This window comes from Lampris incognitus, chromosome 11, assembly GCF_029633865.1.
Source record: "Lampris incognitus isolate fLamInc1 chromosome 11, fLamInc1.hap2, whole genome shotgun sequence".
Lineage (NCBI taxonomy): Eukaryota > Metazoa > Chordata > Actinopteri > Lampriformes > Lampridae > Lampris > Lampris incognitus.
The window spans coordinates 42,479,547-42,496,033 of NC_079221.1; the positions used below are offsets into that span (position 1 = coordinate 42,479,547).

Consider the following 16,487-nt stretch of genomic DNA (forward strand, 5'->3'; position numbering starts at 1 on the left):
AGCACTCTCAAATGAGGAAAAGCGTGTTTGTCCTCGCCGTCGATCGCTTTTAAAAAAAAAATTTTTTAAACTTTAATCCTTCATCATAGCACAGAGTTTATTTTTTCTCTGGAGCATCAGAAAGTTATCTTGGATACTTCTTAGGTATTTTCCACCATAGCTTCCAAGCTCAGAAGCTTTCTGGCAGAAAGCCCTGATGGCAAGCCAATCAGAAGCATGTGAACGCTGTCATCACACAGAGGTTCAGCTCTGGCTTGGCAATCATTGCTGGTTGACGTTAAACACATCACTCTGCATCACTTCCGGTGCACCAGCGCAGGAATGCAGCACGGGAATTTTGCCCCAGCCACCAGATTTAAAACACCAGGGTACTGCAAAATACAGAGGTATTTACCTGGCGGTGATAGGCTTAATCATCATTGTGTGAACTCATTTTGCAAGGGCTTGAATGTCACAGACATTAATTTATATGTAAAAGTCTCACGCTTTAGCATTAATTAATTAATTAATTAATTAATCTTCAGCCACTTCTCCGGGGTCGGATCACAGTGGCAGCGAGCTAAGTAGAGTACTCCAGATGTCCATCTCCCCAGCAATGCCCTCCAGCTCCTCCTTTGGGGATCCCAAGGTGTTCCCAGGCCAGATTGGACATGTAGTCCCTACAGCGAGTTCTGGGTCTACCCCAGGGTCTCCCAGTTGGCCGTGCCTGGAAAACTTCCAAAGGAAGGCGCCCAGGAGACATCCTAATCAGATGCACGAACTGCCTCAACTGGCTCCTTTCAATGCGAAGGAGCAACAGCTCTACTCCAAGCTCCCTCTGGATGTCTGAGCTCCTCACCCTATCTCTAAGGCTGAGCCCAGACACCCTACAGACAGAGGAAATTCATTTCAGCCACTTGTATCCATGATCTCACCCTTTCGGTCACTACCCAAAGCTCATGACCATAGGTGAGGGTTAGAACGAAGATTGACTGGTAAATTGAGAGCTTTGCCTTCTGGCTCAGCTCCCTGTTCACCACAATGGTCTGGTACAACGTCCGCATTACTGCTGATGCTGCACCAATCCACCTGTTAATCTCCCACTCCATCCTATCTTCACTCGTGAACAAGAACCCAAGATACTTGAACTTTTTCACTTGAGGCAACAACTCATCCCCAACCCAGAGGGCGCAATCCACTGTTTTCCAGTAGAGAACCATGGCCTCAGACTTGGAGGTGCTGACTCTCATCCCGACCATTTCTCACTCAGCTGCAAAGCACCCCAGTGTGCACTGGAGGTCGCGTTCTGATGAAGCCAACAAAGCCACATCATCTGCAAAGAGCAGAGATGCAATTCTGAGGTTGCCAAAACAGACACATTCCTCACCTTGGCTGCACCTTGAGATCCTGTCCATGAATATCACAAACAGAAATGGAGACAAGTGACAAACTTGGTGGAGTCCAACACCCACCGAAAACGTGTTTGATTTTGTGCCGAGAATGCGGACACAGCTCTTACTTTGGTTATACAAGGACCGGATAGCTTGTAGCAACTGCCCCATACTCCTGCAGTACCCCCCACAGAGTGCCCCAAGGCACACGGTTGTAAGCCTTCTCCAAGTCCACAAAACACATGTAGACTGGCTGGTCAAACTCTCATTCCCCCCCTCAGCACTTCTGCAAGGGTAAAGAGTTGGTCCGTTGTTCCACAGCAAGGATGGAATCCGCATTGTTCCTCCTGGATCCGAGGTTCGACCATCAGTCAGAGGCTGAGGAATGTGATGCCCCAAAAGTTGGAACACACCCTCCAGTCCCCCTTTTTAAGTATGGGAACCACCACCCCAGTGTGCCACGCCACAGGTACTGTCCTCAATCTCCACATGACACTGAAGAGGTGTGTCAACCAAGACAGCCCAAAATGTCCAGAGCCTTCATCTCAAGGCGAATCTCATCCACACCCAGCGCTTTGCCACCGGGGAGCTTCTTAACTACCTCAGAGGCCTCTGCCAGGGATATGGATGGGGCTTTTCCTGAGTCTTCAGACTCTACCTCCTCCACCGAGGATCTGTTAGCCGGGTTCAGGAGCTCCTCGAAGTGCCACCGCTTGACAACATCCCCAGTCCAGGTCAACAGTTCCCTTCCCCGGTTGAAGACAGCCTGAGTCAAGCCCTGCTTCCCCTTCCTGAGTCGCCAGATGGTTTGCCAGATCTTCCTTGAGGCCAACTGAAAGTCCTCCTCCATAGCCTCACCGAACTCCTCCCACACCCGAGTTTTTGCTTCCATGACCGCCTAAGCTGCAGCCCTTCTGGCTTCCCATTACCATTCTGCTGCTTCAGGAGATCCCTTGGCCAACCGAGCCTGAAAGGCCTCCTTCTTCAGCCTGACAGCTTCCCTCACCTCTGGTGTCCACCAGCAGGTTCTTAGGTTGCTGCCTCATCAGGCTTTAGCTTTCAAATGGATCTTATTTTATGAAATTGACCTTTACCATTCTGTGATTATTCAGAGTGGAGGGTCCCTTCTCTCATTAAATCAAAGGGAAAAGCAAATCATTAAACCATCATTACATCATTATTCATATCATCATCATCATCATTGGGGAGTCACTTGATGTGAGTTTGACTGTCTTCTCTGTTGGGTTGTCTACTTATGGGTCTTCAGATGGCTGTAGAGGCTGATCCACGATCCCCTTCCTTTGTGCAGTGTGGACAGGGGAAAGTGGTGGTGGTTTGTGGTGGCGGTTGAGCCTTTTTCTCTCTCCTTGTGGAGCTTTCACTTTTTCTCTGCGGCACAGTGGAGTTCAATTTCATGATGTGCAGCTCCTTCCTGCATGGATTTCTTCCAGGAGCGCCTATCCAGTGCAATGTGTTCCCAGTTGCTCGATGTGATGTTGGATTTTTTCAGAATGGTTTTGATATTGTCCTTGAAATGTTTCTTTTGCCTGTCAGTAGCTCACTGACCTTCCTCCAGCTGGGAGTACTGTTTGGGGAGACGTGTGCTGGACATGCGGATGACATGGCCTGTCCATCAGTGTTGGTGTTGCATTATTGTGGTAATGATGTTCATCATGTTGACTTCTTCCAGAACCAGAACACTGATGTTGGTGTGTCTGTCCTTCCAGCTGATTATCATGATCTTTCATAAGGATCTTTGGTGGTATTGTTCCAGGGCTCTCAGGTGCCTGCTTTAGGTAGTCCATGACTCTGCTCCATACAGCAGGGTGGGGAGAATTACAGAATTCTGGACCAGGAGTTTTGTTTGAGCCTTTGGGTCTTGGTCTTCAAATACTCTTTTCCTGAGTTTAGCGTAAGTGCCACTGGCACAACTCAGGCAATTTGACCTCAGAGACGATGTCAGCTTTTGAGGAGAGAAGGCTGCCGAGGTAGGGGAAGTGATCAACATTTTCAGTAATTTTGTTGACCGGTTTTATGGTGAGCTGTGTAGATGGCTGGTAGGGTTGAGAGGTTGAAATAGGACCTGGGTCTTCTTGGTGTTCAATGCTAGAACCAGGGCTCTGTATGCCTTGGAAAAGGCATTCAGAATGTCCTGGAGGTCTTTTGTGGAGTGTGCTGTGATGGTGTTGTCGTCTACATTCATGTATATGTAAAAGACTCACGCTGTAGCTTTAAAATGGGTCTTTGTTTATGAAATGGACTTGTACTGTTCTTTGACTATTCGGAGTGCAGGGGCCCTTCTCTCATTAAATCAAAGGGAAAAGCAAATCATTAAACCATCATTAAGTCATTATTCATGTAAACACACACACACACACACACATACACACACACACACACGCAGCTCTAGATATTGATTCTATATATAAAATCAGCCTCTTGATTCAATATTGATCTACTTTGCTATAAGCAAGGAGTGATTAAAATGTGACTATGATTGAATATGAGCCTTCTGAAATCAGATGTATATGGCAATAAACATCAGAACTCGGTGGTGGTTTATTCTTCTGATGGATGTCTACTACAGTAGAACCATCCCTTTTCTCTGTCTCTGGTAGCCAGTCAATAAGTTTAGCCTCTCTCTCCCTTTTTTTTCTAGTACAGTAAGACCACACATAAAGTAAGAAAGAGCCCAGTGTTCTTTGTTTCTTAGTCCCCTGGTGGGTACTGAACTCCACTACCCATAATGCTTTCATCCTGGTCTTTCCTCCATGGGCTAAGTGAGGCCCTAGATGTAGTGCCTGCATCATAAAACCAGTAATAATGAGTGGTGGCCTCAAATCAAACTACAAAAGAGAAGGGAGACTGGTAGGAGTAATATTTCATTGTAAATACAGAGAGTTTTTTGAGACGAACACCCTGACAGAGTAGCAATAACAACAAAATGGTGTGTGGGGAGGTGGTGGCATGAATTCACATTTGTGGCGACCTCACCCATTACCGTCGATGCAGTGTCTTTGTCCATGTCTGTGTGTAAGTTTTGTCTTCATTTGATGGCTGGGAGAGCCTGGTCTTCTGCACCCTGTAGGCCTAGCGACCATGGCCTTATCCGGAGCTGCACCCAAGGAGGTAACACCGAGGGCAGTCTGACAGGACACAGAAGCAGAGCAGGCTAAGCTAACTGCTAGTCCATGCAGACCGGCAGTTCCAATAACACTGAGGGAGGTCTGGCGGTGGTCTCACCTGGCGTTGACTGGTGTTTTTGATGTCGTCGTGTGGAGTGCGGGGAGGTGTGTCGAGAGTGTCTGGCTGGGAGAGCTGGCGCTGGATCGGCTGGGAGAGCTTGGTCAGCTCCATCCGGTGGGGCCAGGGACCATGGCCCCTACCTGAAGCTGCACCCGAGGAGGAAACAGCCGAGGGCAGTCTGACAGGACTCAGAAGCGGGGCAGGCTACGTTAACTGCTAGCCCATGCAGACTGGCAGTTCCGACAGTCATCCTGGCTGGTGTTTGTTCCCTTGGACAGTGATTTTTTTTGTTTTGTTTGGATATATGTGTTAGTTTGGATATGTGTGTTCTTGTAGTTTTTGGATGTGTTTTTGTCTTTGTGTTGTACTGCTGTGGGCTGGGGGAAATGGAATTTCGTTTCATTTCATGTACGCAAGTACATGGAATGACATGACAAACAAAGTGTTCCTGATTCCTGAAAATGTGTCATTCATTTGTCATCTGGGTAGGTCTAGCTAAAATGTACCAAGCCTTTCCTGCATTTCTTAACCCCCTCTTCCCCTTCCCCAGCTTCTGTCTGCTTTTCTAAACAGTGGCAATAATGTGCTGTATGTTTTCCCTAATTACCCCCATTATGTTCTCATTAAGACCAGCTTTACCAGGCTAAAGTAATCTGTCTTTCTTTTCTGTCGTCTTTTGGCAGTTGACCTTAATGAAGACTCTAGGCTCAGAGGCAGAAAGCAGATGGGAAGCCAGACAGACATGCAGACAGACAGGACTGTATTCGATAAATAGATGAATTCAGGCCTACCTTGGGATTTTGGTCTATACAAATAAATCTAACTTGACTTGACTTGACAGACAGAGGCAGACAGTCGCTGCAGGAGGAAAGAGGATAGGTGAGAGATGGGGGGAGAGTGAGAAAGGAGTCAACCCAAAACTCATAAAACACAGCAGTCTTATTTGTTCTAACGTCACACTGTGCTAATCACACGTATACTTAACTAATTTGGATTTGCATCCATCCAATCCAGACCCGCTTACCCTGCTCTCAGGGTTGTGGGGATGCTGGAGCCTATCCCAGCAGTCATTGGGCGGCAGGCAGGGAGACACACTGGACAGGCTGCCAGACCATCACAGGGCTCCAAACCACCACAGGGCTATAAAGTTTAAAGTCCAGCTGAAATGGCATTTCGAGAGTATCTTGCTTCCGTATCCTGACATATTTCCACGTCAAACAAGATAGACAGGCTAGACATGACATTGGGAGGAACTTGATTTGAACGTTGAAAAGTGGGTGTGTTGCTAGCTATCTAGCTAGCTAGCTAATGAATCTTAGCTCTGTGCCGCTAAAAGTTGAAGATTGATTGGATGTCATGATATTGGTTGAAATTGTCATATTTTGTTTCACAGGAAGAAAACATGAATGGATTTTTGTACACAATATGACCATGGATTTGATATAAAAGGGTTAAATAGGCATTCTTTCATTTCATCTCAACTTTAAGTCATGGTCACCTATAGCGCTATAGCACTTTCTTCCAGTTTTTCGTTTAACAAGATAAAATCCTTCTGTTGATTGTAGGACACATGGCCCTTTTTAGTATTTTTCTCTTTTAGCACAATGTCTTGGAAGCACATATAATTGCTAATCCAACATTAAAAAAAATTTGATTTATTTTATTTTGCAGAGAGGGCAGTGAAATCCTCCTTTAATAAGTAACATTCTGTTAAAAGTGAGTCCCAGAAAGACATGAAAAACTATGAAAGGGTGCTTATTTAACACTCCTAAAAGCAACAGACTGCTTTATTGTTGTGGGAGTACATGAATGCAAATCAGTCCTTTGTTAATGCATTAGAAATGATAAATCTTATTTTCTTCTTTCAATACAAAGTCTATTTTTCTATGAAACAAACGGGAAGAGATTTGACTGGGGCTTGTTTCATTGAACGACACAGTTATACTGACTCTGGGTGAAAAAGATTATGGGTAGACTATTGGTTGGGTCAGTTATGTGTTTGAGGGAGTCTTGTGAGCCGAGATAGAAATGTCTTATTGAGATGCAGGTCATGGGCTTGCGGCTCAGATGATGAAACTGGGGTGTGTTGAATTAATGGAGCTGTGGCCCTGAAGCTTAGCATTGGTGTCTGCAGACAGATTGGCAGGTTGAATTACTGGCTGGCTTGTGGGTGGCCAGTTGGCCCGGTGACCAGCTCAGGTGGCTAGTTGGCTTTGATAGCTGGATGGTGGGCTTACTGACCACCTCGCTCACTACTGGCTTGGCCGATTGATTTACTTGTGAAATGGTGTACTTAGTGACAAGCTGGACCTCCTGTTTGACTTGCTGGCTGGCTTGCTATTTTGCTGGCCTGCGTACTGGTGTGGTTTAACACTAGCTGGTTTGACTTGCCATCACGGTGATGAGTCCACACAGCAAGCATCCTAAGACAGACCAGGGTCACAGAGGAAAGCTGAAAGACACAGCTGACCACCTGTTTTAAGACTGCCCAGACAATGGATTTCGATTTATTTGATGCATTTTTAATGGGTGGCACGGTGGCGCAGTGGTTAACGTGGTCACCTCACAGCAAGATGGTCCTGGGTTCGATTCCGGGGTAGTCCAACCCAGGTCATCTTCTGTGTGGAGTTTACATGTTCTCCCCGTGTCTGCATGGGTTTCTTCTGGGTGCTCTGGTTTCCTCCCACAGTCCAAAGACATGTAGGTCAGGTGAATTGGCCGTACTAAATTGTCTCTAGGTGAGAATTTGTGTGTGTGTGTGTGTGTGTGTGTGTTGGCCCTGTGATGGCCTGGCGGCCTGTCCAGGGTGTCTCCCCTCCTGCCGCCCAATGACTGCTGGTACAGGCTCGAGCATCCCCACGACCCTGAGAGCAGGATAAGCGGTTTGGATAGTGGGTGGATGGATGGATCTTTATGTCATCTGCACTACTATTGAATCTATTTTTTTTTCTCAAATCTTCTAATTCTGTTTCTTCAAGGTTTTGCTTCACATTGAAAAAACAACAGCCAAACATCCTTTAAAACGACTATCCGTAAAATTTCTCCAGTAATAAATCATCATTTCATCAATCTGGACCATGGAGATAGGTTGCCTAATACTGTCATCTGTTTACCATGGCATGCTCCTGTCTCCGTATACCACTGATGAACTGTTTTGATCAGGTATCAGAATCATAATACTTTATTCATCTCCGAGGGGAAATTTGGGAGATGAGCACCGCTGCAGCAGCAAACACATACGTGTTGGAAACAACTCCAGCAGGAAAAGAAGACTGAAACATTTTGCCAGTGTGCCTATGCTTCTGTCAGACAGACTATCAGTATAACTGTACCTCAAAGGCGTGAAGTAGTTTAATTGAGCCTAGAGTGCCTTTGTTATATTTGGGCGGGCACGCCCGGTTCCCGCCTTTGCCTGCCACCCAGCCTGCTTTGCACCCTACCCCAATGTTCATCCCCACGGATGGTTGGTCCCCAGGGTGGTAGCTCCATGTTGCTTTTTCGGGCTGGGCCCGACCCGGCCCCATGGGCCAAGGCCACCTGACGCTCGCCAGCGAGCTCCCTTCCCATGTCTGGCTCCAGGAAGGGGGGGCCCCGGTTTCCCTCTCCGGGTGAGGTGCTATAGCTCTGCTGTTGCAATTTCATTGGGTTTCTTGGGAATCGCTCTTAGTCTGGCCCCTCCCCTGTGACCAATTTGCCTTGGGAGACCCTACCAGGAGCTATTGCCCCCGACAATACAGCTCCCCAGATCACTGCACACCCAAACCCCTCCACCCTGTTAAGGTGGCAATTCTCGGAGAGGTGTTTTTAAATTTTCACAAGGGTGTAGGCTATTTACTGATGAGCTTTAGGGCACACAAGCCACAATGGCTGCTACATCTTATTTGTAGTCAATGAAAATCAGTTTCAACAGGTCTATCTTCACCTGCCTCCTAAATCCAACCAGCTATAGTGAAACGGTGTTCAATTGTTCAACAGAATCGCCACATCGCCATCGCATTTCAGATGGACGAAATAATGCAAAATCATGGACTGCAATTTTAGATCATTCCTTTTTTTTTCCAAAATTATTTTGGTGCCTCTGGATTAATCTCATGAATTATTTCCTATGATTACAGGGAAAAACAAAACAAAACGGATATGAGTCATTTTCCACTTAGTTGCACAGGCTGTGTCCTCATATGCTCTAAGTGGAACATTTCATGTGTCCCCACTTGACTGTGGTGAGTGCATGTCTCTGTACACTCATCTCCCTGTATTCCTTCATCTGCCCTGCCGGTCATTTACCCTCCGTGGTTGCCATGGCTCCCAGGGATCCAGTGGCGCACAATGCCTCCTCATGTGTTTGTCTGTGTGCGACCCTGAACGCCCTCCAAATTAATGCCTATGTGGTCGCATGTGTTCACGTGATTATGTTTTTGTACACTAACGTTGACTAACTCCGGGCTGTGGTCCTCTATTTATACCCAGGTAATTGTGTGTGTGTGTACACACACGCGTGTGTAGAAGCAGCATCGGACGATACAGGCTTGCTTCCTGTCTCTTTCCACCTTGCACTTAAAGTGTAAATATTTTTCCACCTCCACGGTTTTTTCGCCCGCCAGCTCGCGGACCCCGACTCCGCTGAACCCAGTTCCATTAGTATTCAGTCTTACATCAGGAAGTGTAGCGGCACAAACCCAACGCCATGCAATGAAGTCCCACCACAAGAAATCTCTCCAGAGCTCTTAAAGGTCTAACAGTACTGCATCCACTGCGAGATGGCACTGTGAACTATTCCCGGTTTGTTTTTTTGTGCATTTAACCTTACACACTATTTGAACGGCTCCGAACTACTTGTCATATCTAAAACAAGGACACACAGTGCCCTGGGTCCTGGATGCATAGCACAACTACTTTATGAAACAAACTTGTTTTTGAGTTCAAATGAGGAGTAATGACGAGGCAATGAGGATTGCACTGACCTATACATAGGAGAAACCAAACAACTGCTACACAAACGGATGGCCCAACACAGAAGGCCAAACTCCTCAGGACAAGACTCAGCAGTCTATCTACACCTAAAGGAGAAGACACGCTCCTTCGAGGACAGCAACGTACACATTTTGGACAGAGAAGATAGATGGTTTGAAAGAGGGGTCAAGGAAACTGGAAAAACCATCCCTCAACAGAGGAGGAGGTCTGCGACACCACCTACCTCCCACTTACAATGCCGTCCTTTCATCTCTACCCAGGAGACTCAAGAAGCCTAGCCTCCAAGAACAACAGTCGCTCACTAACGGCTCCAACCACTCTCATGACCACTGAACAATGAAGTCGAAACTAACACCCCCAACGACCGTCGCTGCTAAACAAATGCAAATCAATAGCTCCGATTGCGACGGGCCCGGCTGGACATTGGAGCTCAGGAGAGCCACGCATATCAATAGCTCTGACAACGACTCCTAGAGGATAAATACTGAGTCTCATCACCAGCCAGGCAGACTAGCTTGGTCTAGTCAGAAAGGCACGAACTGAGGAAGCCTCTTGGATGAGAGGCGAGACGTCTTCACGGATATATACCAAGTCCAGTTGCACTTGATTCAACTCCTTTGGATATTCAAATGAGGACTTGGTGAGTCTGTGTTCAATATAGTTACAGCCAAGGCATACCACGAGCGATGGAATTTGGCTTGAATCGCACTTTCAAATTTTAGCCACCTTTGGGCGTGTTGGAAAGAAACGTTCAGTCATCCCCACTGGGAGGATGTTGCCACTTGCACATGGTTGATGCTCGATCCAACGGGGTGTGGGCACGGAAGTAGATGTGATTGGCTGTTGCGTCGGCCAATGCACAGCGCGGAACCTCGAAGTGCACTGACTTGAAACAAACGACGTGCACTGAAACATTTAGCTAGCTAGCTTACAACTGACCTTAACATTGCCAGATCGTACTGTAATCCTAACCCTAACCCTAATCCTAACCCTACCGCTATTGCTATCGCTAACTAACTAACTAACTAACGTTAACTTAATTCGCCCCAACTGTTGTTCTCTCTGTCAGTCTGGCAGTCAGTGCGCTTCGAGGTTCCGCGCTGTTTATTGGCCGACGCAACAGCCAATCATGGCTACTTCCATGCCTACACCCCATTGGATCTAACATCGACCCTTGCACATAACATGTCAACTTTGTCAAGAATTTTGTTGTCCACTTTTATGGTGGGCTGGGTAGGTGGCTGGTTGGGTGGAGGTTGATATAAGACCTGGGTCGTCGTCTTCTTCTTCTTTTTTTTTTTTTTGATTTGTCCACCCTTTTTTCTCCCCAGTTGTATCCAGCCAATTACTCCACTCTTCTGAGCCATCCCGGTCACTGCTCCACCCCCTCTACCCATCCAGGGGGGGCTGTAGACTACCACATGCCTCCTCCACTACATGTGGAGTCGCCAACCACTTCTTTTCACCTGACTGTGAGGAGTTTCTCCAGGGGGACGTAGCGCGTGGGAGGATCACGCTATTCATCCCAGTCCCCCTTCCCCCCTGAACAGGCGCCCCGACCGAACCAGAGGAGGCGCTAGCGCAGCGACCAGGACACATACCCACATCCGGCTTCCCACCCGCAGACACGGCCAATTGTGTCTGTTGGGACGTCCGACCAAGCCGGAGGTAACGCGGGGATTCGAACCGGCGATCCCCGTGTCAGAAGGCAATGGAGCACACTGCCACACCACCCGGACCCCCTCTACATTCATCTCTTTTCATTTATTTATTGGATTTCTAACACAGACCATACACGGTCCAGCCATATACTAGGTTTTAACTTCGTTTTGTTCTTCTTTGCTCACCTCTAAAGATGGACTACTGCAGCTAGACGTGTGATCGAATCCGGGAAATCTCATCCAGGTCCATGAAATCATGCGCACCTCAAAACAAAGAAATCAACTCCTCTTGACAGATTTGCAGCTGGTCTGCAAATATCAGTGAATATGTGTGTCCATCATCCATCCATCCATCCATCAATTTCCATCCCATTCATCCAGGATATACATTCAGTATTTCTATACTGAAAATACTGGACAAACCCCAGAATGCAATGCTGTATGCAGTACAGGCAAGAACACAAATCGATATCCTCGGAGTCCTGTCTGACGTTTATTTTCTCTTGTTGTGCTCCTCGTGTACGTTCACCATAGCTGGCGGGGCTCGGTAAGACCGGCGACCTTGGGGATTCAAAAGAGAACTTTCTCAGGAGTCAACAGGTCTGCAGCTGAATCTTTGTCCCCGTAATGCCGTGTGCAAAATTCAACAAAAGAACACAGCCTTGAACACGGCGACTCCTTATTTTATTTTTTAATTTGCCCTTCTCCACTGCAAAGTGAATTTCACTTTAAAAAGAAAAAGGTATATTTTTTCCCCCTAATAATCTAGTTGAGATGAAACAAAACAGATCAGACTGCAGCGGGCTTACCGATGTCAGGGGTGCCATCTCTCCAAGATGTGTGTGTGCGGGTGTGTGCTTCTATGCAAGTGTGTGTACGTGTATTTTTTTGTGCGCATTCATTTGTGCAATGTCAGTGGCGGAGTCGGTTTTCTTTTTTTACACTGATTTAAAAGACACAACGTCGGTCTGCTCTGCAGTAGGTAAGGTTGTGTAAGCTCCCGCTGCTACACTGCAGAATTGATGTCCGCTCTCGTGAGTTGGCGTGTGTATGTGTGTGTGTGTGTGTGTGTGTGTTTGTACTCATTTGTCTTACATGGGTGCTGCGGCACAGTTTGGCCATTTACACATCTGACCAGTCCGGTAAGTATAATGGCTTGCTGTGTGTATAGTGAATATCTGGTATGGCCTTGCTGTGTTGCTCCTTCAGCTCCATAGAAGGACGGTATGGAGCTGGTTATCGTATGTTATCACCTCTAGTTTGGCCAAAAGTGTCCTGTTTGGGGAAAAAAAATGAATTTCTCGGGTGAAGAGGTGAAAGCGGCCGGTGTGGTCGCTCCGATAGACGATGGGCTAAGGTGTATAGAATATACTGGAAGTTCTGTGTTGAGAGTCCATTTCACAAACCAGGTCTTGTCATCCCCTCTTCTACTCTCATTTTCCTCGATTCCTGATCTGCATGACTTCTAATGACGCTTAAAAATGTCAGTCATGGGGGGCGTCCGGGTAGTGTAGCGGTCTGTTCTGTTGCCTATAGCAACACGATGATCGCCGGTTTGAATCCCCGTGTTGCCTCTGGCTTGGTCGGCCATCCCTACAGACAAAATTGGCCGTGTCTATGGGTGGGAAGCCGGATGTGGGTATGTGTCCTGGTCGCTGCACCAGCGCCTCCTCTGGTCGGTCAGGGCGCCTGTTCGAAAGGGAGGGGGAGCTGAGGGGAACAGCATGATCCTCCCACGTGCTGCGTCCGCCAGGGGAAACTCCTCACTGTCAGGTGAAAAGAAGCGGCTGGCGACTCCACATGTATGGGAGGAGGCATGTGGTAGTCTGCAGCCCTCCCCGGATCGGCAGAGGGGGCGGAGCAGCGACCGGGACGGCTTGGAAGAGTGGGGTAATTGGCCGAATACAATTGGGAGAAAAAGGGGGGGGGGATTCCCCCCACCAAAAAAAGAAGAAGACCTGGGTCTTACATCAACCTCCACCCAACCAGTTACCTACCCAGCCCACCATAAAAAAAAAAATAAATAAATCCAAAAGCAAACAAGTCAGTCATTATTATTATTATTATGAATAAAAACAGCAGACAAAATGTTGGGGCAAACATCCTTCCACAACAATGCTTATTGTATTTCCTGTGTTTTTCTGTCGATCTGTTTTCAATTGTTAAATTGCTTGAACATTCTTGGTCTGCTACTTACAGCTTCAGGAGGCTTATTCTGTGTGTGTGTGCGTGCGTGCGTGTGTGTGTGTGTGTGTGTGTGTGTGTGTGTGTGTGTGTGTGTGTGTGTGAAACCAAAGCTGACCAACATCTGTTTTTGAACACGATCAATTATGTATGATTGTACATCCTACAGGACCCACAGTATTTTTTCTTTTTTTTTTTTACTTGATATATTTCAAAAAGTCATTCTCTCTCTCTCTCTCTCTCTCTCTCTCTCTCTCTCTCTCTCTCTCTCTCTCTCTCTCTCTCTCTCTCTCTCTCCGCATTCACAGATCAACTAAAACACATCCAGGGCCGGTGGTTCATTTGAGCGACAGCCCAAAAGACGAAGGCAAGGTGAGTGGGCAGATGGAAGGAACAGCAGCGACAACCCCCGACCCCTTCCCTCCTCTTCCTCTGTCTCTCCTTCGGTCGGTCCAAAGAACTCCCTGTTGCGCGTGCACGCTCTCTCTCACTCTTCCTCACACACTCGGTCTCCCCCCTTCTCTCTCCCTAAGCTAAATCTGTCCCTATCTGCTAACCCAAGTCTCCGCAAGAAGAACCGGTTTGTTTGATTGGCTGTCTTTGTCCATGACTGTTGGACCCCCCCCCCCAGTCAGAAACTGCAAGTGACATCCTCGCAGAATAGTGAGGATTTTTTTTGGGGGGGGGGGGTGCAAGCTGCGGTCGGTTCGGTGACAAGGCAGACTTGCACCAGCTGCCAGAAGGCCATCAAGGGGAACCAGTTCGCCCTGGCACCCGTGGCATGTGGCCCCTAAGAGTGGCGTTTGCGTGCGTGTGTGAAAACAGATTGATAAACTGTCAAGCTGCTGAAGCAGATGGGTGGAAGATGTGAATCCTGCAGCATGGCCGCCGCCGCCGCCACTCAGCTGGAAGAACGTCAGGCCTGCGCGAGGAGGCTGAAACGCACACAAAAGGGAGGGTGCTGTGAACCGGGCCGCCGTGGCCGTTTCAGTATTAAATATTTCAGATTTATGGCGCGCATTTGAAAGCTGCTACGTACGCGTTCTTTCATGAAGTACTTAGCTTGGGGCTTTCCGTGGCCCTGGTTTTGGTTATGCATGTTTGTGCAGAACCCAGGTGTTGTTGTTGTGCTGACAGTGCAGGTGCATCAACGGACCGACATTTTGAAGAGACGGCAATGCGTCGGTGTCGAGAAGGGATCTGCATGTCGTTGTTGTCCGTCACGGAAGTACGCTTTCCTTTCAGTGCTGCTGTTCTTCTCACCTGTGTTCTGTCTCGTTTATGACGTTTTTTTTTTTATTTGGCATTTCATTTATGACGTATGAGTTTAAATACTTGGGGTCGACTGTCCAAAGTAACGGGGAGTGCGGAAGAGGGGTGAAGAAGAGAGTGCAGGCAGGGTGGAGTGGGTGGAGAAGTGTGTCAGGAGTGATTTGTGACAGAAGGGCACCAGCAAGAGTTAAAGGGAAGGTTTACAAGACGGCTGTGAGACCAGCTATGTTATATGGTTTGGAGACAGTGGTGCTGACGAAAAGACAGGAGGAGGAGCTGGAGGTGGCGGAGTTGAAGATGCTAAGATTTTTATGGGGGAGTGACGAAGGAGGACAGGATTAGGAACGGTTACATTAGAGGGACCGCTCAGGTTGGACGGTTTGGAGACAAAGCAAGAGAGGCAAGACTGAGATGGCTTGGACATGTGTGGAGGCCAGATGCTGGGTATATTGGGAGAAGGATGCTGAATATGGAGCTGCCCGGGAAGAGGAAAAGAGGAAGGCCGAAGAGGAGGGTTATGGATGTAGTGAGAGAGAGAGCATGCAGGAGGCTGGCGTGACAGAGGGAGATGCAGAGGACAGGAAGAGATGGAAACGGATGATCCGTTGTGGCGACCCCTAATGGGAGCAGCTGAAAGTAGTAGTAGTAGTAGTAGTAGTAGTGGATTCTGTCTCATTTTTAAGGATGCATTTGGCCACTTGGACAACTGAGAAGTGGTTACGTCTAGTTATTTCCCCTGAGAAAAGGGTTAGGTTCCCCTGAAGAGATTAAGTTAGGTGTCTTCCCTGAAGGAGTTAAGGAAAAGCAAAAAACAGGTGAACGCCTCAAGGGGGGGGGGGACTTATAGGAAAATGGATAAAAAAAAGAACACCTCTAGACACCATCATGCTGATACGGGAAGGAAATAATCTCCTTAAATCTCCCGTATCCCAAACCCACCATGGCAGCAAGAATCCTTTACTCGGTTCAAAGTGCTGATTGAGCCAGTTAAACGCCCGGCTGGGTAACTGGGCCACACGCAGCAGCTCGTTGAGGACATTTGCTGAGGTTTTGTTGCGTGTACAAGACACGAATAGTGTTGGGGGTTCGGGCTGGCATGGAGAGTGGCTAAAACAAAATTAGACATGAAGTGGGTGTTCGTGCAACACAAAGGGTGTCGCATACACTTGGGTATGGGTCGGTCTGTGTCCATCCGCCCCGTGTGCGTGCGTGACTGTCGTCGTCGCTGTTGTGGGTCGGCAGTGTGTGAAGATGGGCTGTTTTTCCCACCCTCTCTGCCATCTCCTACTATGCCGTGTGTATTTGTGCAATTGCATGGCCGGGTTTGTGTGCGTATTTGTGCTATTGTGTCACTATAATGGTGGTTTTGGTTGCAGGATGATGGTAATACATGATGGAGACGGTTTTGTTTGCACATGTGTGCACATTTGTAGCATGCACATATGCCTCTGTTTGTGAGTGCATGAATGCACATGTGCATTTTGCGGCACTTAATCACTTGGGGAAAATGACTTGTCGAGATGGTGTTACAGTGCACAATGCAGTTTGTTTTCCAAGCAGCGAGGGCTCTTACCAGACCAGGGTTTTCCTTTACGGAGTTGTGGCATGGAGAAATAAGAGTTGTGGAGGCATTTAAGACGCAAGGCATTTGTCACAGGGAATAAACGGAGGAACTGCTGAGCTTACAGTTCTTACTTGGCCAAGTCATTGTCTAGTCCTCCTTTCGCAGGTCTGTTTCCACGGTACATGCCTTGGTTAGAGCCGATAAGCAAAGCCCGGGCCA

General features: G+C 47.7%; 1 protein-coding gene across 2 annotated transcripts in view; it reads left to right on the plus strand.

The window, feature by feature from the left end:
- stxbp5l (syntaxin binding protein 5L) overlaps positions 1-16,487 on the plus strand; it is a 325,667-nt gene that overhangs the window by 198,622 nt on the left and 110,558 nt on the right. For both annotated transcript variants that reach the window (XM_056289509.1, XM_056289510.1), the window contains exon 6: positions 13,741-13,804. In XM_056289509.1, the coding sequence (XP_056145484.1) occupies positions 13,741-13,804 (64 nt within the window). The remainder of the gene's footprint in view (positions 1-13,740; positions 13,805-16,487) is intronic.